General features: G+C 43.5%; 1 protein-coding gene across 1 annotated transcript; it reads right to left on the minus strand.

Annotated features, from left to right (window-relative positions):
* Positions 1-1,071: 1,071 nt before the first annotated feature.
* Positions 1,072-23,558, minus strand: ABCD1 (ATP binding cassette subfamily D member 1). Its single transcript, XM_063294217.1, has 10 exons — positions 22,486-23,558; positions 18,884-19,064; positions 16,332-16,474; positions 13,491-13,659; positions 9,897-9,991; positions 8,727-8,872; positions 8,064-8,209; positions 7,768-7,852; positions 6,989-7,114; positions 1,072-4,510 (listed from the first exon to the last, which is right to left on the minus strand). The coding sequence occupies exons 1-10, from the start codon at positions 23,413-23,415 to the stop codon at positions 4,312-4,314; spliced, it is 2,220 nt and encodes a 739-aa protein (XP_063150287.1). The 5' UTR covers positions 23,416-23,558; the 3' UTR covers positions 1,072-4,311.
* Positions 23,559-24,728: the final 1,170 nt, after the last annotated feature.

The following is a 24,728-nucleotide window of genomic DNA, read 5'->3' on the forward strand; positions in this document are numbered from 1 at the left end:
AAGAGTTTACAAAAGGAATGTGATCAGAGGGACCAACGCTATTGGGGGGTTTCTGAAATTACTTTGGCACTCATCTATTCTATTATGGAATAAAAAGGGAATTCCAGCGTGTCAGGTTATTGGCTGCCCCATGTCTACAGAAGGTAAGAGTCTCCCAGAGTTTCTTTACCAGGATTGATTGAAAAAGGATAGCATAAGGTTACAGAAATCTCAGCAACTGATTCTTTTCCCCTTTGGAATTCACATTATCTGATTCCTGTGAAGGAGACCTTCTCAGTCTCTTACTCACGACTCTTGTAAGAACTGATGAGAAGGCTGTTCTCCTAACTGACAATGGAGGAATGTCCAGCTGATTAGTAGAGAAATCTCTCTCTGGCTCTAAGCATGCCATAATACAACGCAGTATCATTTAAATTACCCAAATCTGGGATGCTGGGGCCAAGCACTAAACTTGTAACTTGGATCTTTTCAGTTCTGAATATAAAGTAACTATCAAATTCATTAGGGGAGAAGCAAAACATGGGGTGGTAGAACTAGAGGTGATTGAAAAGTGCCCCAAATCTGCCTGGAGGACTTGGCTTTATAGATAGATGTTTTGTTAATCATGTTTTGACTGTTCCAGGTAGGTAAAGTAATTAGAAAGAGCTTGTTGGAACTATTCCCTCTGGGAGTCCATGGCCCAGGGGGTGAGATCCAGAAGGCCTCAGGAACTTGTGGCCTCCATGGCAACCACGGTAAGAGCTCGCCTTCATGTTTTCATTTTAGCAATAAGAGCAAATGGTCCGCATTGGTTGTGCCTGCAGATTCTCACCTGGTGGCTCTGTTCAGAGTCACCAGGTCCTTTTCAGGGAAAGGTGGGTGGGATAAACCCTTGCAGACCAAACGGGTGAATTTATGATTTTATCTTGCTCATGGCTGCTCTAGGTTGGACTTCAGGTGGGCAGAACCCCTTGTGGTGAGTGAGGCAGGGTCATGTCTTATATTAATCTGGGATTCTTTCAAACTTTTGGACCCTGAGACTTTGATTCTCATTTCCAGTATCTACTAATGAACTCAGAATCACACAGACAATTGTTCGTGTTCTACCATATTTATTAACATCATCTGAATAAACATGGCTTTGCCAGCATAAAAGGCACTGTGAGGACAGGAGAAAGACTGGGGAGGGTAGTTCTGCCTGTACAAACCACCGAGGAAGTCTTTGTTGCATAGTTTGTATGATTTTCACATCAGAGCTAAAAGATGGGGTAGCTACGTGCTACTGTGAGAACCTTACGTTTGACACTCAGTCTCGATGGCACACTCTTTGGCTTTTGCTCTTTTCTCTTCCCCTCCCCATAAGCAATAAAACTGCTTTGTTTGCTTTCATCCTAGAAGAGTAGATAGTAGGTACCAGGCTCAAAAAATGGCCTATAATAGATCCAAGAATGCAATTTGCAAGTATTGTACAAAACACAGACATGCAGTAATTAAATAAAACTAGCCACTTACACAATACAGTAGAGGAGAGGGGGAAAAATGTTGAACTTTCTTCATCAAGTATCTAGGCATCTGGAACCTCCCTCCAATATCCAATTGGCTTTTATGCACTTACTGACAGGCTTCCCGCATCATTCTAAACTCCATTTTAAACCATGTTTTGTTGATTAAGGTAGCTGGATGGGTTCATGCCAAGCTGAGAATGTTTTACAAATCACAACGGCTATGATTACATATTGCACTACATCACAAACCAACCCATCCCATTTCGGCTTAGTGCAATCTGTGAACCCAGTGACGGAATTACAGATCTGTTCTAGATGGAACGGGGCAAGGCTTTTACTCGAGGGGGCTTGGTGCAGACTGAAACCTCCCTGTAAATGCCTTGGACCGCACTGGTTAGACTGGGACAGCTAAGCTTGATGCGTCTATGGCTGGAAAATACAACAATGGGGTCATAAGCAGTGAAGGACCCTCACTGGCAGCAAATGCCACAAGTTCTTGTGGGACTAAAGGACATGGCAGAGACCAGCAGATCTGAACTGTTAAGTCTCCGTCTTTTGGCTTGCAGGAAGCAGCAGCTGTGGGAATGTGACTTGCTCATTTCTACAAAAAAAGCAGAGCTAGGAGGTTGGATCTGCTCATGCAGCTGAGCGCAGCAAAGTGAGCAGTATTACTTTAAACTACAGGCATGGAGGGTGGAGGTAAGGACTGGGCTTTTGAGCGACCACAGAAATCCAACATCTCAGCAAGTGACACATGTGGGAGAAAAGGTTCTTCTTCAAGCTTTCTCCCTGTTGTGCTGCTCTTTGTTTTGTTTAATTATGAAAGAGGGGTAAGGGAGTATTCTTAAGAATACAGCAATTTTTTTCCACAAAGTGCCTCTTTATTCTGCATGCGCAGATTCAACCCAAGTGTGCATACTGGGGGAGGACGTTGTGAGTGGGATCAGAGTGACTCAAAATTATGGAAAAGAAAGGAATCGTCAAGCGTTGGATGGGCCAAGACAGGCTGCAGGGTTTAATGGAGTTGCTACTAAAAGAAAGCTTGGTAGGCCTTGGGGCTAACACTAAAAACAGTTTGCTGGTCTGTTATTTCATAGGGAGAAAACTGATATCAGTACTTTAAATCATGGCAGTAGGGACTCCCACCACCTTCACGGCTCAGATCTCTTTGGGGGGTGGGTGGGGGGAGGCAGACTAATACTGCCTGAAGCAGTGAGGAATGAGGAATGTCTCCTCCTTCTTTAAGTAGTGGAGGTAACAATCTAATTCAGGTCTTATAAAAGGGGATCCAGCTACTCTTTCCCTCTCCAGGTCCTATCAGTTAAAGTGGCAGGATAAAATAAGATGCACACAGCAACTGAGACAGGAGCTACCCTGCTCTGTCCTCAGTCAAGACCAGCTGGGTGCTTATTCCAATGCAAATAAATTGGCAGAGCTCTATTGTTTGCATATAAATGTGCCTTTATGTATTCTGCTTCAGGCAAGGGACTAAATAAATTGGGAACACGACCCATGTAGCCTCTTATGGATTACAGCAAATGAGACAGTTGGACAAGTTCAAATGAATACTTACAATACAAATGTTTCTAAGACAATTCTGCTGCAGTCTCCCTAGGAAATTCCAATCTGACTGTCCCAATTCCATTGGCAAGTGATACTGAAGTACTGGAAATGCAGCTCCCTAAATACAGGGTCATTTCCTCCCACAGGTGAAGGCCTTTTCCCGTATCAGGAGCCAGGTAGACAAAGCCTTGATGGCTTGATAGTCTAAGCTGCAAGATGTCAAAATCAAAGTAAGTTTCCCACTTCAGGAAGACTTTCCCATGACTATATCTACTGAGCATCCTCTGAATGGAGTGGTGAGATCCTAGAGGTTACAAGGATGTGCTGTTGACAACACAGTTCGGATCATCAATAAGGACCCCAGGTGCTGAACCATGGCATCAGCTGAGCATACTCAGAACAAGAGCCCCAAATTCCAATGTCACTGCAGAAGATTGGCCCTGTGGATTTGGGCCCTTCTTAGGCATCTTGCCCTGTGTTACGAACAGCTCCTTAGTGAGAAGGTGGGTAAGTTCCTAAAGAACATGGGCATTTCATAGCATATAACCAACCTAACTGAATGTGAATTTATTTATTTATTTATTTATTTATTTAATCAAATTTGTCACCGCCCATCTCCTCCAAACGGAGGGACTCTGGGCGGTTTACAATTTCTTAGCTTGCTGTTTTGCCCCAGTGTGTTTAAAGTAGACATTCCTCATTTTGGGCACCAGAACTCTGCCAGCAGAGCCACACATTGCAGCCTAGTTGTGGGGGCCAGAAGGGAAGAGGTTGGCAAGAGTTCCATTTACAGCTTTCACTCATACTATACATGCGGCAGTCGTGTGAAGAAAGGCTGTGACTGGTTTGGCTGAAATTTCTGTGTTGGTGAGGTGGCAGCAGCTCAGAAACTACTCCAAAAAGTCCATGGGTGCAGAGGATTGAGACTGCAGTGGGGCAACGCAGTTCCCACTAGTGAGGAATTTGTACTCTCTGGGGATATTGAGGCACCATGTGTGTAGGAAGTGGAAGGGCTGGCTTCAGAGATAGTTGGCAGTGTGGGGCAACCCCTCTCTTCCTCCAACCCTAGATTGAGGCAGAAGAATTAAGTTCATGGGTGCCAGAAATAAGTAATGCTCCCAGCAGGGGATCCACAATTGCTTCTTGGATGGCTGGGACAAAAACTGGCCATCTTGTGCAGCTCCTGAGGTGAGAGTGTAGCAGTGAGGATCCTTCTCATCAGGTTAGTAGGGAAGGGAGGTTGGAAGGCACCGAAATCACAGGCCTATCCCATTGCAGAGGGTGCATCTTCACCCAAGATTTGACAGAGTTCACTGAGACGCTGCTGCATTTCAGGGACCCCAGCCAGCTGCTGCTCCAGGCGCTGCTTCTCCTCCCGCAGGGAGAGACGGGCGGCAGGGTCCAGCTTCTCAAACCGCCAGCCACCCTCCCCATCAAACTGGAGGAGATGGGTATGGTACTTCCTGAAAATAAGGAGGGAGGCTATTAAGAGACTGTTCCAGGCCACAGCTTCAGCCTTCAGCCTGCTGTCTTTCTCCTTGCTCAAGGTCAGCCTCGTCCACACTGGCTCTGCTACTGTTCCTCATTCCTCTAGACAAATGTCCTATGTGTGGGTGGGGTTGGCATCCCTCTCTGTTTTGGGGGAGGGATTTTTCCACTAAGCTGTCTCCCGGAGGAGTCAGAAATGAAACCACTCTCAGTCTCCAGGGATGAGACCATGGTACCCTTGCCCACGCAATTTCCTGCTGAGGACATGACTCTGCTTGGGAGAGCAGCCAGGGACTGGAGGACATGACAGAAAGAGAAAGAAATGGAGGAAGGAAAGGAAATATAATTGGGGGCTGGTGGGGAGAGGAAGGATGAGGCTTGGACTGGCTTGAGGCTTGCCAGATTCAATACACAGGTCCCCTGTCCCCTTTTATAGCATGAACAGGAAGAATGAGTTCAGCAAGTGCTTCCTTTCCTGACATAAAGCTTCTGTTCTTAAAGGCACAGGGTCACTGGGGAAGAAGGTCCTAGGGGAAATTTCCTTTCCTGTCCCTGTTTTAGGAAAGAGGAACCAGATAGGCAATCTGTTCCATAAGGGCTGTTCCTGGCCACCAAGGCAGTGGCAGATTCCAGCTCCAAGCTCCTAGGCAGACTTTCCTGACCTTCCTGTCTGAGAGTCTTGGGGGTGTGAATAGATGAGAACTTGATAAAAAGGGATTTCTACAGTAGTATAGGAAAAGAAAGAATTTGCAGTCAGGGGAAGCATTGAGTTGGGACAGGCTTCCTGAAGGAATCAGATGCCTGCCCTTGGTGCTGTCATGGAGGGTTACCAAGCATATCCCAGGGATAAGCAGAAGCACAAATAACAACATGGGAATTCTTTTGGATAAGTGATGCCTTCCCTTTGTTACTTAGTCAAATCAATCACACACAAAACATTGCTAGGTGAGGTGTATTCTCAGGCAGGAATATATGGCTGGATTTCTCGGAAAGGACCCGGTAAGCATTCTCCCAACTTTTTTGCTTTCCCAGCAGTTATGCATGAAGACAAAGGACACAGAGGATTCCACAGGAGATGCTGAGCATTGGATAAAAAAAAAGAGCCTGGGTCTGCATGTCGTTCTAAGGCATACATCATTGCTTGGTTTTGTCTCAGCATGCTGTGCGAATCTGGTCACTGTGGTTTGTAAACCTTGATTTATAACTAAGAAACCCATGGCTCTCCAGATGTAGCTGTGTTACAACTCCTAGCATTTGTGGACAGTTGCAAGGGAAGTAATTTACTGATTTTAGAATGTCACAAGTTCTTACTCCTGATATATGGCTTAGCACGAAATATGAACTCATCCAATTATAGATCATTTGAAAAATTGTGGTGTAATACAAACAATGGCCTAAGAGAATGTGTGAACCCAGACCCCAACTTACCTTACAGGTGGGTCCATACATTACATCCATGTCTTGTTTATTCATGCTTTACTAAAAACCACAACTGACTGTGTTTGAACAACAATAACGCATAATTTGAAAACTACAGTAACTTAGTTTACACAGCATATTAATCCAAAAGCAAACAAATGTACAGGTAGTCCTCATTGAGCGACCACAATTGGGACTGGCAGCTCATTCGTTAAGCAAAGTGGTCACTAAGTGAAACCGCAACTGTGCTTATGATCTTACTTCAGCTTTCCTTTGCTTTACAGACCTGTGAAGGTCATAAATGCAAGGATTGGTTGTAAAGTTACTTTTTCATCACTGTTGTAACTGCGATTGCTAAACAAGGCAGTCGTTAAATGAGGACTACCTGTAATGTCACTGAAACATAATGCTATTTCTTATGGATTAAATAGATGCGAACATTTTTATTACAATACAGCTTGGTTCACAGACCATACTAAGCCATAATTGTATCTCACAAACCACAGTGAGTGGGTTCATACAGCACAAACATGTGAGCCACATGATGGCTTTGCATGTTGTCTGAATCCAATCAGCAAGTTTCAGTTAATTTGCTAGTAAGAATGACTGTGTCAAACCCAAAGCAGTTTCATGAATAGCCGCTATTTATAGGCAGTTGTCAGTGTCTGTACCTCCTACATTTTCATTTGACCTCTTAATTTAGTGTTGTTCCCTCCCCCAAATTTTGACTTTACTTCTACTACTTTTACGATATAATTCTCTCTGTATTACCCCAATGAAATAGAATGCAATTCATAGAAATGTGATGCTACAGTAGAAGTAAATAACAAAGAATCTTGTGATACCTTAGAGATTAATATCACAAGAGACCTCGCTGTTTTGGAGGACCTAATCAGGGACCCCTGGGAATCCAGTACAGGTGGCAATACTTGCATAGCAAATATCTATTCAAATAAAAACAACAACAAAGATCTTTAAGCAAGGGAGGAAAGGTGTAAGGCATCGTGATAGCCTGGGCAGAGAACAAGACATACCACAACGAAGGTCGGTGTGTGATGGAGAGCAGTGCTATTCCCGCATCCTTTGCTGCTTGGAAGATCTTGCCTTCTACATCAATACTGACGGCACTGGTGCATTCATCCAGGAGGGCGTACTTTGGCCTGGGGCAAGGAAGGGAGGGCCCAGATGACTGTTCAGCTAGTCCAGCATACCACCTGCCACTCCTATGCTGTGCTGCCCCCTTCCATTCCTTTATTCATGTCCCTTGCAGTATCAGGACCCCCTCTTTCTATGGAATTGATTATCTAGTAACCTCCTCGTGGGAGGGGAAGGAAGCTGAGACCTGGAAACATAAAGGGCACCTGTCCTATGGAACAACCTTGTTGTTTGGCAGGCTTGGCCGCTTTCCAAACACTAGTTAAGTCGAAATTATTTCAAAGACAGTTCAGGAAATAAGGGAAGGGGCCACTCTTGGCTTGGATTAGGCTATTATTATTCTGGTTGTCGCTATTAAGGGTTTTATTTTCTTTGGTTGTTATGTCCACATTGTTAAGTATTGGGAATCTTCTGTGATTACGATGACGTGTGAGTTTGATCAAATCAACTGATACATTTGGAATTGATTCTGACCACTTCTCCCCAACCCACACACTTTTTGGAAGCTCTTTGTGTGACTCTCTGATTTCACCCAGCATCCATTTTTGTTTTACTGCCATTTCTCCTGGGAGTGGTGCGAAGTACCCACCAATCTTAGAAAGAACATACCTTCCCATATAGCAATTCATGGGCAGAAAATGCAGTTCTAGGCACTAACTTGTGATAGAACATCCGGGCCATCCCCATTCGCTGCTTCTCGCCACCTGAAAGCACATCCTTCCAGTCACTGACGGCTTCCCAACCTGATTCCAAGAATAAACAAATATAGAAGAGGCTCTATTGTTACTTGTTCTGTGGGTCCAGTTTTTCCACCTCCCCTGCGTCCCTGTCTACCGCATGTAAGCCAAAGGCAAGAGAAGCCACAGGATACATTTCCCAACCCAGCTGCCTTCAGTAAGAGAAGTCAAGGTGTTTGCTTGCCACCTTCTCCATCCCTGCCATGTAGGCACCCACCTCCTTCACGCTGCACAATGTAGTTGAGGTTGACGATGTTCAGGATCCGTTCCAGGTCAGAATTGGTGTGTCCTTTCCTTCCCATGTCCTTCACTGTGTCTGGGTAGATCACCTGGTCTCTCAGGGTGCCCACAGACATGTATGGTCTACAGTGAAAGGCCAAGTAAACAAATCACACTAATTGGCATTTGCAGAGCTGCTGAAACTGTCCCGTTAGGGTTTCGATAGCCCTTTAAAGGAGGCGGCATCGCCGTATCAGATGAGCAAGGTGAGAGGTGGAGAGGGTGGCAGAAGCTGAGTGCAACCTTCCTCAGCTTGGTGGCCTTCAGCTGTGTTTGCATCACTGCCAGCCAGCATGTGCAATAGCCATCCTGGGATGATGAAAACTGGTATTCAATCAAGCTAGAAAGCCCCAGAATGCATGAAGTTATCTAGTAATCTCGTGACAGAGCAGCAATTCAAACTAGGGCATTTTTCACTGTACCAGTTCCCTTTCTCTGATATGAAAAGAAGATCAGAACCTTGGGGCAACTAGGATGCAGATCCTTGGAATCCAGAGTCCATTCCTCACACTTTGTCCTCAGAATTCAGTCCAAGAGGGCCAGCCTCTCTGTTGGTTTGTCCACAATTCCCCACCCTCCCCTGCAATACTGGCCACTGTACCTCTGTGGAATGTAGAACATTCGATGGGGAGGTGGCTTATAGAGGGTGCCGCCATAAGTTGGCCAAAGCCCCCCCAGGATCCGGAAGAGAGAGCTCTTCCCACAGCCATTTGGCCCAGTGATCAGTAGGTGCATGCCCTCATCCACCTGCAAGGGGGAAACACAAAGCAAAATATATAAAAGGCAGGATCCTCCTCCTCCTCCTCCTCCTCTCCCCACCTCTTCTAATATTCTTGGCAGCTTTAATTGTTTCTCAAGATCCAAGCTTCCCCCCTCCCCAAACATCCAAGAACATATGCAACAGAAGTCTGTATCTGCCCAGCCAACTGGCCTTACCTTTCGGAGCTCTAACAGCAATCTCTGAGCCCCATCAGCCCCATACCTCTCTTCTTAATCTGACCTCAGGCTCCTGTTGTATTCCCAGCCTCCTTGCAAAATCATAAAGGCTAGAAGGTGCTTATCAATCCCCCCAACACACACATGACCCCTCAACGCATAAGTCATCCTACCTGACCCTGAAACAGGTGAGACTCCCCAGCCCTTCCCCTTCTGTACTCCATGGCTGCTGCTAAGGATCTCCTCTTCTCTGAATTCCAGCCAACAACATACCTGCTGTTCCCTCTCAACACTCCCTCTGTCTACTTTCTATGCCAGGACTTTGCCCAGGATATGCAAGAGGGGCAAGGGCCAGCAAAGCACAGGCAGAGTTAACATGCTTGCCAACTGACCATAAAAGAAAAAGGGTCTTGATCTGCTCCTGTGCCTTTGATCGCAAGCTGATTTACAGACTTCCAAGGGGGAAGTTTCTCAGCACTGCCACTGTTAATTCCTGAATATCAGGAGCCTATAAAAAGAATATCTATATAAGGCCAGTTCAAAAGTTGGCAGTCTTGCTCAATGAGTGTAATCTTAAATTGTTTACCACGTTGTTGCAGTTACAGGTCAGAGGATGTAACATCTCACTTTCATCAGTGCTTCAGTGCTGCTACCCTAGTCCCAGTCTTCCTATTGCTTACTCAGACCATCTACCTGTGGGCTCCAGATGCTATCAAACTAGCTCCCAAACTCCCAGCTTCTCTCTCCATTAGTCATGCTGGTTCAGGCTGCTTGGAGTTGTAGTTCACTAGAAAGCCCATTTGCCCACCCCTATACTAATGCCTTGACCACTCACTCGGATATTGAGGCTGGTGACTACCACGTCCCCAGTGGGCGTGATGATAGGGATGTTTTCACAGATAATCCCATGATCAACATCAATCACGTGTCCTGTAAGCAGAAAGAATGGGTCAGGAGGGAGATGGGAGAGAAGAAAAGACTGAGCCTTATATTCACAGTGAAGGAAGCATTTCATTGCAAGAGATGCTGACCCTCTCAGTAGAAAGGGGCAGATTTAGCCCCTTTGTCAATTCTTTCTCTCGGTCCATGGCTCATTTCAAACAGGTGGAGCCTGGGCCCATCTCGATGGGTCAACAGACACATTCTGAGTTTTTACAGCACGTTGTGGGCACGTTCACCAAATGTCTGCTATGAAGGCTTGACAGTTTACTAAGTGGCTACCATAGTGAGAATAGCCAGTCATCTAACACAGTTTTTCAGACGGTGAACTGGTAAAGCTGTTCCCCAATATTTATTTCTAATCCCTCTTTGCAGGAAATTCCTCACAAACCCAGCTTATTTTTGTCTATTTTTCCCTGCAGCCATCTGACAATTTTTATTTTCTAAAAATGGTTTTTAAAATTAGTGTGGCATCCAGAAACGTTCTTACAAATAAAAACGGCAATCGAATCTGGTGCTTTGCTGCATACCATTTCCTATTTGTTTTAAAAGAATCTTAAAAAATTAAATTGGAGTGTGGTAATGGTCCTCAATGCTCGGCACATTTCCTACATAATACAGCCTGGCATATCTGAATTGAGCCTAGCAAACAGCCGTCCGATAACATAGTAAGATATAATCTCCCTCCCCCTCAAATAAAGGAAAAGGGCGGATTCTTAAAACGTCCGACAAGGAGCAGCGGAAGCGTGCAGGCATTCTATCGTCTTGGTTCTACAACTACACCGACTATTATAGACATACAGAACATACAGATAGGGAAAAAAGAAGGCTGTGGTAATATGTCTGAATGAGTTAGATGGCAATGCCACCTGAAATCTCAGCCAGGAAATGACTAAAGTTTCCTTTGAGCCAGGCTCGGCTGCCTTGGATAGCCTTGTCCTAGTGGCAAGCAAAACTAGCCCCGGTGATGTAAGAGGAAGTCCTGCAAAACGGATTATGAAATTTATGCCCTTCCAATGTGTTGAATTTGCATAATCTACACAGTGGTGTGGAGTGAAGCTTAATTTGGAGCATACTGGAGAGTCTCTCTCTCCTCACTTCTAATTTTTTGTTTTGCATAGACTATAGAGAAAGGCACTGTTAAGTCAAATCGTTTGGGCTGATCAACCCAAGACCATTCTGACAAGTTGGTAGCAAGGCCTAGTAAACCCATGTCTGAGCTTTATTATCTCAGTTTACATGTGACCACGTGACTGGACGGCTTTCTACACAACCCTCAGAATGTAAGGGCAAAACGTTCAAGCTTTTTCTTGACGGGCCTTTTTTTTAAAATTATGGAAACCATTTTGTTTATTGATGCTAAGTTTTTGTTGACCGAAAACAAAATATAAAATAGATTAAACATTAGAAACTAGTTCTTATATATGTTGTTTTAAAAAACAAGAGGAATAATGGTCAAAAACAAATATGTGCTATTTTTAAAGTGCAGGGAATGCTTTTGGTATTAAATCATTTTATGAGGACCTGCAGTTTAAAGTATTTGGCAGACTACAGGTAGTCCTCGCTTAATGACTGGTCACTTAACAACCATTCGAAGTTATGATAGTCTCGGAAAGGGTGCTTTACAGCCCATAAAGCACTTCCAGCCTTCATGAAACGTTGTTGCACCACCCCCCTTGCAGTCACATGACTGCATTTTGGGTGCTTGGCAACTGGCTCAGACTTACGACTGGTTGCCAAGCGCCCTGTGATCATGTGATTGTCATTTGCAATCTTCTCCGCAGGCTTCTCCAGAAAGTCAATGGGGAATTGGCAGGGAAGGTTGGAAACAGAGGGGATGGAGGGGAGGGGAAGGCCTTTGGCAGGCTGCAAGAATGGAGCTCAAATCCTGAAGATTTCAGCTTTGTTCCTGCAGCCCCACAAAGGATTTCCGCTCCATGCATGGAGGGGAGGGGAAACCCTTCATGGGGCTGCAAGAATGGAGCTCAAATCCTGAAAATTTGACCTCTGTTCCTGCAGCCCCATGGAGAGGAGCTGAAATCCTTTAGCAGACAGCTTTTTTGCTCTGCCCAGTTAATGACCCAGGAGATCATTTAACAACCACAACTAGGAGTGCTGGGATTGTGGTTGTTGAGTGAAGCAGCCACATGGGCATCTCGCTTAACGACCAATTTGCTCAATGATCGAGATTCCAGTCCCAACTGTGATTGTTAATCAAGGACTACCTGTATTGAGAACTAGGTCTAAGTCCCCAGGAGAACATTTGGGACTAGGTTATCACCAACCCAAGTTCTCTTCCAATCTTGGCCAACATCAGTGAAGGGCAGAAAAAACAGGGAAAAATTTACTGCAGTCTTCCCTAAATTGGTGTCCTCTAGGCAAGCTAGACTACAACATCCATTGCTCCTATACAGCATGGCCAGAGATGTTCAGAAAGAGAGTCCTACATATCTGGAGAGAGCCAGATAAAGAAATATTATTTGACTGTTTCACAGGTCTTATGCTTAAATTCTGTCGATATTTCTGGATTCCACCAACTGCACTTGGAGTAAAAAACAGACTGTCTGAACTTGTGCTTGGCCTGCAGCCAGTCTAAAAGTTCAGGAAATGTGAGGGCACCAAAAAAGCAGAGGAAAGTTTACCTGATTCTTTTAAGACAATTTAGAATTTAGTGTGGGTACAGAAAAGCATCAGGCTGCAAGTCTGTTTTATACATTATGCTAAACCACAGTTTATTTAACCAGTTTACTGAATAAACCATAACCGGTTAGGTTCATACAACAGTCATAACCATGGCTTCCAAACCACAGTGGTGGGGTTTATGCAATATACCAAGCCAGTATCAAACAAGCCACATTTTTGGCTCACTGTGATGTGTGAGACTAGCCAGCATCTCTCCTCTCTGTTGCCGAGGCCTCTTCTTCCCCTTGTAGAGGCTACTGGAAGAACAACAAAACCACCTTCTCTGGAGCTGAAGGTATCATCTAGGCCTTCTGGAGCACCCCAGTTCCACAACTGGCCACTATGGGAATGGTGAATTACTAAGAGTGGGTGTGTTTCCTTTTCCTCTCCTATTTGTTTTCCTTCTGTGTCATATATTTTAGACTGAAAGCCTGAGGGCAGGGATTGACTGTTTCTATTCTTACGTAAGCTTCTCTGGGAGCCATTCAGGCTAAACTTATAAATGTTTTCAGCAAGGGTATAAATGTTTTCAGCAAGACTGAGTTTGTGTTTGCTTACTTTAAGATGTTTACTTTCTGGATGCCTGGAAGCAACCTAGAGCCACAAAACAGGAGTGGCAGCCATATACCTTCTTTTGTCAATAAACAAAATACTTAATTAAACTTACTCCTGAGTGTCCAAGGCTACAGTCTTAAACTGATCTTTGTCAATTTCTGACATTAAGTCTCTATCTAGCAAGATGCATCTCACAGTTACAAAACCAGCTGCAGAGATACACCTCAGCTGGACACCTGCTGAAGAGCTTTACCTTGGATCTGGAGTGGCCCCTCTACACGCACACCATGTTTCATAACTGTCCCAGCCTGAGCCTGGCCTTCATCAAGCTCTCCGGGTCGTCGGAAGTTGCAGCATTTCACATCCCCAAACACCTGGAACATCTCATACACACGGGCAGTGTAGCCTGCTAGCTCAGTTGCCTGGAGGAGAAAGGAACAACTGCCATTCATTTACAGCTGGGATGCAAACCCAACGTCAAAAAATTAGACCTTTTGCCAGGGATGGTGCTAGTGGCCATTTTGTGCTTGTTGTTTTCTCAAATTTCTTTTCATGACAGTCCAGAATAATATATTTCAAAGCATTTATCTAGCTCTCACTATACTTTAGTGGAGCCATGTATGGAATCATGCAGATCAGTATCTGCGAAAGATATCCAGAAGGTATAATCAAACTGACAATTAGGAATGGAGCAATGAGAAGAGAAATGGGTGTAACCAGTATCTCCCGGAACACACAGAGTTAAGTAGTGCCTCAATTTTACTATTAGGGATTAGCAAATAATTCAATTAAGGCAACTACCTTTCATTTAAATTATGTTCCTGTATTTAAAATGTTCAATGTGTCTCTGCCCCTTAGCAATAAAACTGAAAAACTTCCTCATTCCTGAACATCTCAGCTTTTTATTTTGTTACATTTCTAAGCTTTAGGGATACTAATGTTTTGATGCCAGATTCTTCTGGGGGCCTGGGAGATATACTATAGAAGCCCAATGTACTGGTTATGGTTCTAGACTAAGGGTTCAAGTCCAATTCACCTATGCAGCTCACTGATTAGTTTGGGCCAGCCTCTCTCTCTGACTCCAGCCTATTTTGTGAGGTGAACTTAGGAAAGATCCTCGTGTAAACAACTTCTCACAGAGGAGAGGGATATAATTGCAACCAGTCAGTCAGTCAGTCAGTCAATCAAATATAGCAGGATTGGGGTACTTCAGAAGTGTTTATTGTAAAACAAGAAGAAATAAGGCCAAGAATGAATGGGTATTGAATGAATATGGACTGAATACAAACATGAGTGACCTGTATGAAAGAAGTATTTTGAGATGATTTGGCCATATAGATAGAATGAATGAGGATCACACTGCAAAGCAAATATATGAGGAAGAATGAATGTGTCAAAAGTGAAAGAGAAGAAAGTTATGGTTGGATGGAGTTGTTGAGAAACATAGAGGCCAGAAATTTAAAGAACAAAAGGCAGTGTATGAAGCAGTACATGGACATAATGGATGGAAGGAAGAACAATTTGCAAGGATAGAAAGATACAGAGTTTATAAATCCAATGATTGAATCTGTACAATATACTAAGCCAAATTAAAGCAGTCATACTATTTTTTACTGTGATATAGAAAACCAGCCTTGCTGTTTGCATAGGGCCCATGTGAAGTGCAAGGTGAAAGGTCCCCTGTGCAAGCACCGAGTCATGTCTGACCCTTTGGGGGGATGCTGCTTTCGCGACGTTTACTTGGCAGACTGTAGCGGGGTGGTTTGCCACTGCCTTCCCCAGTCGTCACCTTCCCCAGCAAGCTGGGTACTCATTTTACCAACCTCGGAAGGATGAAAGGCTGAGTCGATCTGAGCCGGCTACCCGAGAATCCAGCTTCCGCTGGGATTGAACTCGGGTTGTGGGGACAGTTTCGGTTGCAATGCTGCCTACCACCCTGCACCACATGAGGCTCATATAGGGCCCATAGAAAGCATTATATAGAAAGGTATTTTGAAACACATATAAATTAATTTCAGAAGTGTTTAACTGAAGAGCCTCCAAACTGAGGAACTCTAGGACTTGTAGAGCTGTGATAGGGCAGGGATCTTGAGGGAGGATTATTATTAATTTTTATCCCATCTCTTAAAATATATTTTGGTCAACTCAAGGCGGGGAACATGTCTAATATTCCTGTCTCCTATTTTCCCCACAACAGCAATCCTGTGAGGCAGGTTGGGCTGAGAGAAAGGGACTGGCCCAAAGCCACCCAGACAGCTTTAATGCCTAAGGGAGGCCTGGAACACACAGTCTCCTGGTTTCTAGTCCAACACCTTTACCACTACACCAAATGGGTTCTCATATTCATCTGTAAAATTAAATTTCTTTTATAAAACAAGAATTATCACATCACAGCTGTCTTGAAAGGAGGTAAAGTAGAGGTCAAATCAATAGGGTTGATGAAGCCTGAGAGATGGCTTGAGTTTACATATCACTAAACCACAATGATGTGTATGGGCTTTGGTGCTAGCATAATGTATGAACATGGCCAATGTTGACCTGGTTATTAGATCTGGGCTGAAAATCCAAATGACCACTAGATGCTAGCAAAGAAAGGTTTCTGTACCTCTTTGCTGTCACCTAACGACCATTTAGATTTTTGCAACCTGATCTGATAGCCGTAGAGAAGATAGGAAAGATCAGCCCAGATCCTGTGAATGTTTACTCAGAAATAAATACTGTTGTGTTCAATGGAACATATGCTAGAGAGAGGCACATAAAGGATGATAGGATTCAGTGTCTTTGTCTAGATGGTAACAGATGAAAACTAACCTTATGAAATATTAGCAGCACAAGGTCAAAGGTGTGGCTCCTAGAAACTACTAAAAATCCCCAATCTAGGATATTAAGAAGCAACTGATGGCTGATACAAGGCCTTTCTGCTCTCAGAACTTGCAAGACTGAAGCCCTGCCTGGATGGAGGTCATGCTTTACAGAGTATGTGCCTTTTAAAATTGTATCTCAGGAGATTATAAAATCAGAGAGGCTTATTTACATCCTTCATCTGAGGATAAGACTGACCCAATTCTTCTCCAGGCAATTGAAGCATTTGTACCTCTTTGTAGGAAGAGATGACCCTCTCTGTGGCATCAGCTGCTGCACTCAACAGACTCCGTGCTGTGGTAAAAGCTTCGGTCCTCAAGCTTACCAATTCTTTCTCCTCCATTTCCAGTGCAGCTTGTTTCACTGCCTCTGAATCTGGTGGAACAAAATTGTGACAGGGAGGGAAGGGTGGAACAGTTAACTCAATTTCTCAGCTGACTTCTACTGCCTAGAAATCCCATTTTCCTACTAGGAATCACTTTCCTTGAAACCCTGATCTGAAGTAGCTTGTTCATGCTGCAGTCTGGCATCTGTTGAAAATACCAGCATGAGAACACTCCTGTGATGAGGGCCAGAACAGAAAAGGCATTCTTCCACAAAAATATTAATCAAATACAGCTCCAAATATTGCCTTAACATGTTCTGTACTAAACCTTCACAAAGAGGACGGCTATTCCTCCTTTACGTTTCCTTTAATCCCAAAAATATCCATGGCATTTTAAACACTGAGTGGAAGCTGCAGATGAACTACTTCTGATTCTGTTGGGATCATTTCATGGGATTCAAAACCACAGAAGGGAGCAAAATCTCTGTACACTCTGAAAACTGAAGTACGAAGAAAGGCATTAGTCTAATCATCTTCCTGATATATAATTGGGACAACTAGCAGATGAAAAAATTATAACATGAAGGAAGTTAACACATTATCTCCATGAAGAAGTACTGTATATGTATGAAACAGATAAACTGACTGGTCAGGGTGTTATCATTGATTAATTGCATAATCAGAGCCAGTTAAGGTGCTGGACTAGGAACGGGGAAACCTGAAATCTAGTCTTGCTTTAGGCATGAAAGCCAACTGGATGACTTTGGGCCAGTCACTCCCTCTCAGGCCTAGGAAGGCCATGGCAAACCACTTCTGGAAGTGTTGCCAAGAAAACTGCAGGGAGTTGTTCAATGATTGCCAGGTGTCAAGACTGACCTGAAAGCATAAATAAATATTTCTCATAAGTCACACACAGTGTGAAGTCTACTTAATCATAACTTCCACCTCATGGATTAAGTCTCATTAGGTGCTCCTTGTGGTGCAAACTTTGCTGATCCTCATAATTTTTAAGAGCACCAAACATAGCTCCACAAATCAAAACATCATCCACTCCCCCTTCCCCAGCAAAGGAGGGAAATCTGTGTCTCTGCTTTGCCTCTTCCCAAATCCATCCTCTTTCCCAAAGTTAGAGCAAGCATTTCTGTCCAGATCAAATTTCCAGATTTGATTTCCAGTTTCTGTCCAGATTGCATTTGATCAGGTTGACAACTCATTGGATGTGCACAACACCTGATCACATTCTCACATTATGTGCAAGCTTCACCTGTGGGGTTAGTTTATGTTTCAGGGTATTGTGCCAACCTAAAAAATGGGCTTAATAAGCATGCTTCAGTTAACCATGGGTAACTGTATTTGTACAAACAGCTATAGGGAACCAACATCGGGGGAATAATGAATGATTTTAGGCTTTTAATGGAAGACCAAGGTTTTTGGGAACCTGAAGTGGAGAACCAACTGACTCCCACCCCTGACACCCATTCCTGCTTTTCCCCTGTAACCCTCTTGCTCCTTTCCAACGGCTACCCAATCATGGCTGCAAAATTAAGCAAAGAAACACAGAAAACTCTGACTCTCTGCTGCCATGTAGTGGTCATCTGGAGTCTTGCAGCTCAGATCTTGTAGTCTTACTTCTTCCTGCCTATCAAACTGGAGTTCTCCACAAGTGCTTACTGTGGAACAGCACAGAAAATAAGGTTACAAATGAAAACAAGCAAGCATAGGAAGGAGTAAGTATGCTCCCAAGCCATACCTGCCGAATATTTCATCCAACCTTGAAAATATTGTGATATTTCAAGGCTTCAGTGCTCAGACAGCCTGCTTTTGCTCTAAGGTGCTGAGCAATAAAACCCACTGGTTGTTACTGTTCTCTCTCCCATCTGTTCAGTTTTCTACTCCCTGTGACCATTTCCATACTAATGATTCTAGAGATCTGGATCTGAAGGGGAAAAGATAAATTGGAGTGGGTAAGCATACATATAGCAATTCCTTTAAATGACTATGTCTTTACTTGGAATCATGCTCTGCCATCACAGGAAAAAAGCATGTTAGCTTTAAGGAACTACTGACAGATGCTACATAGGCACTCATGCCCACTTTGAATCTATATCTCTGCACAGCCCCAGCAGTTTATAGTGTCTTACTGTATCATTCAGCCACTGTCATCAGTATTTATTATGAGATATAGACACAGGAATGGTTGGGTGACCCTATCAATCACTAGTGTGGAAATGGCCTGTATGAGACTTGTAGACACAGAGCCAATGAGAAGCTGCCCCAGGCTATTCTGCCCTCACTAAGCCTTCAAGTGAGCTAGCAACTGGTGCTTCAGCCATCTTCTTGAAGACATCCTTAATGATTCCATATTGATCCTCTCCCAGCAACTGCCAGTTAACCTATGAGCTTAAATGCCCATTTTGCTATTTTGGACCATGCTGCTCCCATCTTTCTCCCATCCTCACCTGTCTCAGAGTAGCCAGTAGCAGTGATGATTGGCACAGCCACCATGACCAGACCAGCAGCACTCCATACATACTTCATGAGGAACTGCTCCAGCATCACATACCAGAGTCTCTCCAGGAGCAGCACATTGATTTGGGAGGCCAGCTCATGATAACAGTGCCGCAGAAGGGACAGCTCCACCTGAAAAGAGCACCAGGAGGAAACAAAGGGACTTGAGGTTTACAACCAGAGAGACAAAGGCACCTCCATATAGCTCTTATTTCAACAACTGCCCACAACTGTAAATGTATCAATGCATGGAGCATGTAGGCAAACTGATGTGTTCCTGGGTTAGAGAGGAATAAAAACTATAAAAAGCATCAGACCATTAAGTTGAGGGAGACATCTGTTCTCATAAGCTGGGTTCACACATCATATTAAGCCAAAACCCAAAAAATGTGATGGCTTAAGTATATTGTGTGAATCTAGCCATAGTGGTTTGTAGTCAGGATTTATGAATTAGAGTATTGTGCAAACCTAGGTAATTGTGGTTTATTTAATAAACCAAGATGAAATATACCATGAGATAGTATAATATGCAAACGTATTTGCAGGGCAAATACACCTGAAACTCAGAGATCCCTGATAAAGAATCTGGTTTGTTATTATTTCTATGCATGTGATGAGAAGTTACAGCCAAATTATTTTCCCCCACTAGCTTCAGTACCTTTCATAGCATATTTGAATACAAAAGTCAGCAAGTGAAGTTTTACTTTTTACTTTACCTCTATGCCAGGAAAAAAAAATCACCTGTTAAAGCTTTGAACAACAGCCTGTCTTTAAAGAAGTTGGAACAACGTATGTTAAAAAGATTTTTAAAAAGAAGTAGCAACTTTAATCATCCCTTTGTTGTCCATCTTATAGGAAACATTATGGGTTAATTCCGACTTGCATCTCAATGCAATGATGCGATGAATAAGATAACAGGAAAATGAATTACCACAGTCTCTAATATCTTAGTTATAATTCTCAGTGAACAAAAATACAGCAGAATAGAGCTGCTTACATTTTAAGTAGCCCTTCTCTTTTCATGTTAAAGTAAGTTCATCAGCAGGAAAGTTTTGTTTTTAAATGAGGCTTAAAAGTTTTTAAAACAGTAATAAAAAGGAAACACTGTTACCCCTATGCCAAGGAAAGTATCAGATATGGATTTCTGACCAGCTATGCTACTGTGAAAGGAACAGGGATTGGTAAAAAAAAGAAATAGGTTTGCTGTGAGTCATCAGTGGTGATACAGTATATCCCAATGAATGAACTGCACCAGACCGTCCCTCTCACTCTGCAGAAGGGTTAAATAATAAGGCAAAAGAAAGTATAAACAGAAGAAAATTCTAGCCTTTAGTTGCTCTGTAACGTAATTCTAAAAATCTTCACTTGAAACTGAGTTCAGTGGAATTCTCCCCATCCCAATTTTAGTTAAGAATTTAAGGTTGCAGCCTTGTTATCCATTCTTGTACATTTTCTTATCTTCTCTCATTCACATAATTTTCTTATCTTCTCTAATATTTATCTTATCTGAGCTGCCCTATACCTTCTTCAGACAGGCCTTATTAAGCTCTCACTGGCACAAAGGAGACAGGCTGAACTATATCACACTTTGGATCAGAACGCCATGAATCCTAATGCAGTTTGATTGGCATTTCCTTTTTTTTAAAATAAGAACTTTATTATTTTCCAAAGTATATTTAAAATACAAAATAGAAAAGATAGTAAAGATAGAAAATAGAACTAAAGAAAAAAGAAAAAAACTATACAAGTGGAAGTAGATAGAAAGCAGAAAAGGTAAATGACTTCCAACTTCCTCCAATACAGACAGATACACACACACACACATATCTATATATAGATATAGATATCTATCTATCCACATAATCTCTTACCATTAATTAAACCATAGTAACATTATTTCTATTAAAACAAACCATTTAATCACTAAAACCTAAGATCAACACTTCATTTTTTTCTACCACAAGCAAGTACTCTAAAAGTGGTTGCCAAATAGATAGAAATCCAGAAACAGTGTTCTCTTATTACTGCTGTTAATTTAGCCATTTGAGCCAAATCCATTAATTTAACAATCCAATCTTCAGCCGTAGGTATTTGTGGATCTTTCCATCGTTGTGCGTATAAAGGTCTTGCAGCTGTGATCATATTTAAAAACAAGACTCCATATTGTTTCTCTAACTCCTCCATCAAACCCAAAAGAACCAGTTCTGGGTTTGTTTTTTGGTATGTTCATCTCTGGTGGACTCATGAGAAGGCTAAAAAGTTTTGGGGCCGAATATGTACTACTATTCAAAAGATTCTTAAAGTGATTGGCATTTCCTGATCCACATCGAGGACCTCATGAATGAACAATAAGGCTAGTTCTGTGGTGTGTGTGTACATGCACTCTGAATTATAGTCCTTCTACTACTGTAGCTTTTATATGCAAATAGGTAATAAAAGCTGCAAAGGTTAGCTGAAAAGTCACAGATGACTAACTACCGGGATAAATAGAAGCCTCTAATAAACCGCCAAACTTCCATATGCCCCCAGAGAATCCAACAGCTGACACAATGCAGACTTCTATCACATAACAAATGTTACTATGTCTAATGTCAGTCATGGGATATTGTTGATCCCTTGCTTGAAAAAACAACTGTTGCACTTCGACTTTTTTTATCTGAGGTGAACGCTGAAAGAGACAGACAACACTTGGTCCCATTTCCTTGTGATTTCTGTGTATATGTGACCTCAAATTACCTCAAATTACCCTTAATTTTGGAAAGAAGTTACCACAGGAAGAGTTGTTTGGCCTCGGAATGTGCCTTGCACAGCTGCGTTAACACTGAAGGGTGGGGAACCATAGGGTATGTGAAAGATATGACTGTCAGTATCAAACTCTCTTTCCCAGTGGTAAAACATCCTTTCTCCATTCTGTAAGAACAAGGGTTTTGATTCCCACCTGTGTCTCTTGCTGGTATTTCCCATTTCTATATCTGGGCATCAGAAATTTCCCTCATCATGCACAGACACCCCCACACATTTGCTATCTTTCAGTTCATTCCTCTGCCTGGCAATGCAGGAAACTTTAAAAGACAAGCCACAAACTTAGAAGGCCCTGGGGCTACTTTGACTGTTCAAGCAGGAATCAGGTAGTATCAACAGAAACTAGAAAGATTTTCGCAGGATTTAGGAAAGCTACCATAGTTGACGACTTGGCAACAAGGACAGATTATAGATTATAATCAAGGTCAGGGCCCTTGCTGTGCCTCAGGACAAATTCAAGGAGACAGTGACAGAAGGAAGTAAACAAAAAATCATTCTGTTTCACTTCGCCTAAGGCAGAATTGAACTGAGTTAGCTGCTGCCCTTTCAGTGTAGTTCTACAGGAGAAAATGGGAAAATTACTAATACAAAGAATGAAAATAAAATATATTTCCTCTACTTTTCTAATTATACTGTATTATAATTCCCCATTCAGAAACAGAAGAGTCCTGACATCCCATAGACTTCCCCTTTCTAAAAATTAAATCTTATTTTTCTACTAAAGAATCTTGGCATCCTGATTCTTCTTTACCTTATGCCCTCCATAGAAGGCAATCTCTTCTGAATTGGCCACCACACGGGAATGCATGTAGCGCAGCTCTCCTTTCCGGCGTGCTTCCTCAGCCACCAGTTGGCCAAACTTTGGAGAACAGGCACGTAGCACCTTGGCAGTGATGCAGACTACCAAACCAGCAATGACTGAGGGCCAGGCTGTGTCAGCCCCCTTTGATCTAGCTGAACTGAGCAGGGTATAGGAAGTCACAATGAGATCAAGGACAGGCTTGGTCAAGTTTGAGTAGAGATGGGCCATGGAATTAGCGAAGGCCACCAAATCCTCTGTGAGTGACTGGTCCGGGTTGCGCAGCCGTCCATCCATGTTGCTGACCCGGTAGTAGGTCTGGCCTTCAAAGTACAGCTGATAGGCATGGTCCACTAAGCGTCCACGGAAGGCCAGGCTCAGTTGCCCTTCCAGGTACCGAATGGCACTGTTGACAAAGGTGGCTGGGAGGGCAATGAGGAGCCACTGAAGAAGCTGCCAGGTAAAGTCCTGAGGGTTCTTACGGACAATGCAGCGGGCCAACCGCCCGTCCAGCTGGGCCACATAAACTGAGAGGAAGGTGCGGCTAGCGAGGGCAGCTGAATGCAAGGCCAAGAGTCCTGTCTGCCGGCACAGTGGCCCAGGGAACAACAACCTCAGGAGACGGAGGAGACGGAGAAAAAACACCTTGTTCACACCAGGTGGTGATGCGGTGGCCGCTTCCAGCGCCCCCCACTTGGCCGTTGACTCCCTGGGACTGGGGGTCCCTGAATTCACCTGGAGGTCTGAGGCAGCCCACTGTCTTCGTAGGATGGGGTACAACTTCCTGGCCCCATATGCTGCCACCAACAGTGCCACAGCTGCTCTTTTCGCGGTGATTCCTTGGCTCAGCCTCGTGGCCACTTTTGCTGTGGTGAGGGGCATAACGCCGCTGGGTGGAGGCGCTGCCTCCGCTTCGGCTTCTCCTTTTCCTCTTCCAGCTCGAAGGCAGCGCTCTCCCACTAACTGTAGCAGGGCTAACTTGCTGCCCGGAGTCGGCTCTCATCCCACAACGCCCAACCCTCGGAATGACAAGAGGGGAGGGAACTGAAGAACGGCCATCCCTTAGATCATAGAGAGAGCCTCGCGGCTCCATAGAGAGGACGAGATAGGAGGGGACGTTTCTCCAGGCGACCCGTAGAGGGCGAGGGCGGGAAAAGGGTTCTGAGTTCTGTGGAAGACAAAAACGCGAAGATTAGAAAGCAGTCTTGTCCCGTGTCGTGATGTTTCCATCCTGCCGTTGCCATCCCACTTTATAAGAGCGGTTCGGTCCGCTTCTCAAAAGCCGTGGACTGAAGTGGGACGAAGCTTCGAACAAAAAAAGCGCTAGTAGTTTTGCAAACGAATATGGTTTGCTTTGGAATTGCTATGACTCATCCATTATCGCAAGAGTTGGAACCAGGGCTTTTTTTTCCCTCTTAATAAACTGAAGTGGAGAACCACATGTTATCAGATAACTGTGGTTTTAATAACGCGCCAAAGACTCATTCAAATAATTGGGTCAAGTATATTAGCGATCACATATATGTAAAATGTGTTTGAGAAAGAATTGCTTTTCTTACTGGATCATGTCACGTTAGATAAAGGAAACCCTTCCTGGTGCTGCACCGAGCCCACATAGAGCTATGCAGTGTATAGATGCTGTTGTCCCTAAACCGAGGCTCAAATATTGTCCTAACAACCACACAGAAAGTGTAACTTCATGAGAGCTACAAGGGATACAAAAAGTAAGCTTGTGTGGGAGGAACGGTTGTTGCTAATTGTGTGCTGGTGGCTGACTCAGTCAGCAAGATACAACAGTGCAAAAGCTTTAGGAATGATTTGTGGAAATGAATGACAAGAGTTCAAAGCTCACATTAAAGAGATTAAAAATAGAATCTTCCCTGATTGTCTTTACTGTGGGTCTGAGGAACAAACAGCCCACAAAAACTCATATGTGAGTAGCACTACTCTGAAGCCATCTCATACATTTCACTACAATGCCCATGAGCAAAATCTGTTGTTTCAGAGTAGTGGTGAAGCCCGGTATCTTGAAGTTTGCATATTTATAGCACAGCTGTTGGTGTTTTTCTTTCACACTGGCTCAAAAAGAAGAGATTTCACAACTCTGTAAATGTATTTCATCAAGCAGTTGTATTGATACCTAGTAGGCTATTGTGATATACAGTAAGCCTTATATAACCAAAAGCCAGAGGGCA

This window comes from Candoia aspera, chromosome 2, assembly GCF_035149785.1.
Source record: "Candoia aspera isolate rCanAsp1 chromosome 2, rCanAsp1.hap2, whole genome shotgun sequence".
In the NCBI taxonomy this organism is placed as follows: Eukaryota; Metazoa; Chordata; class Lepidosauria; order Squamata; family Boidae; genus Candoia; species Candoia aspera.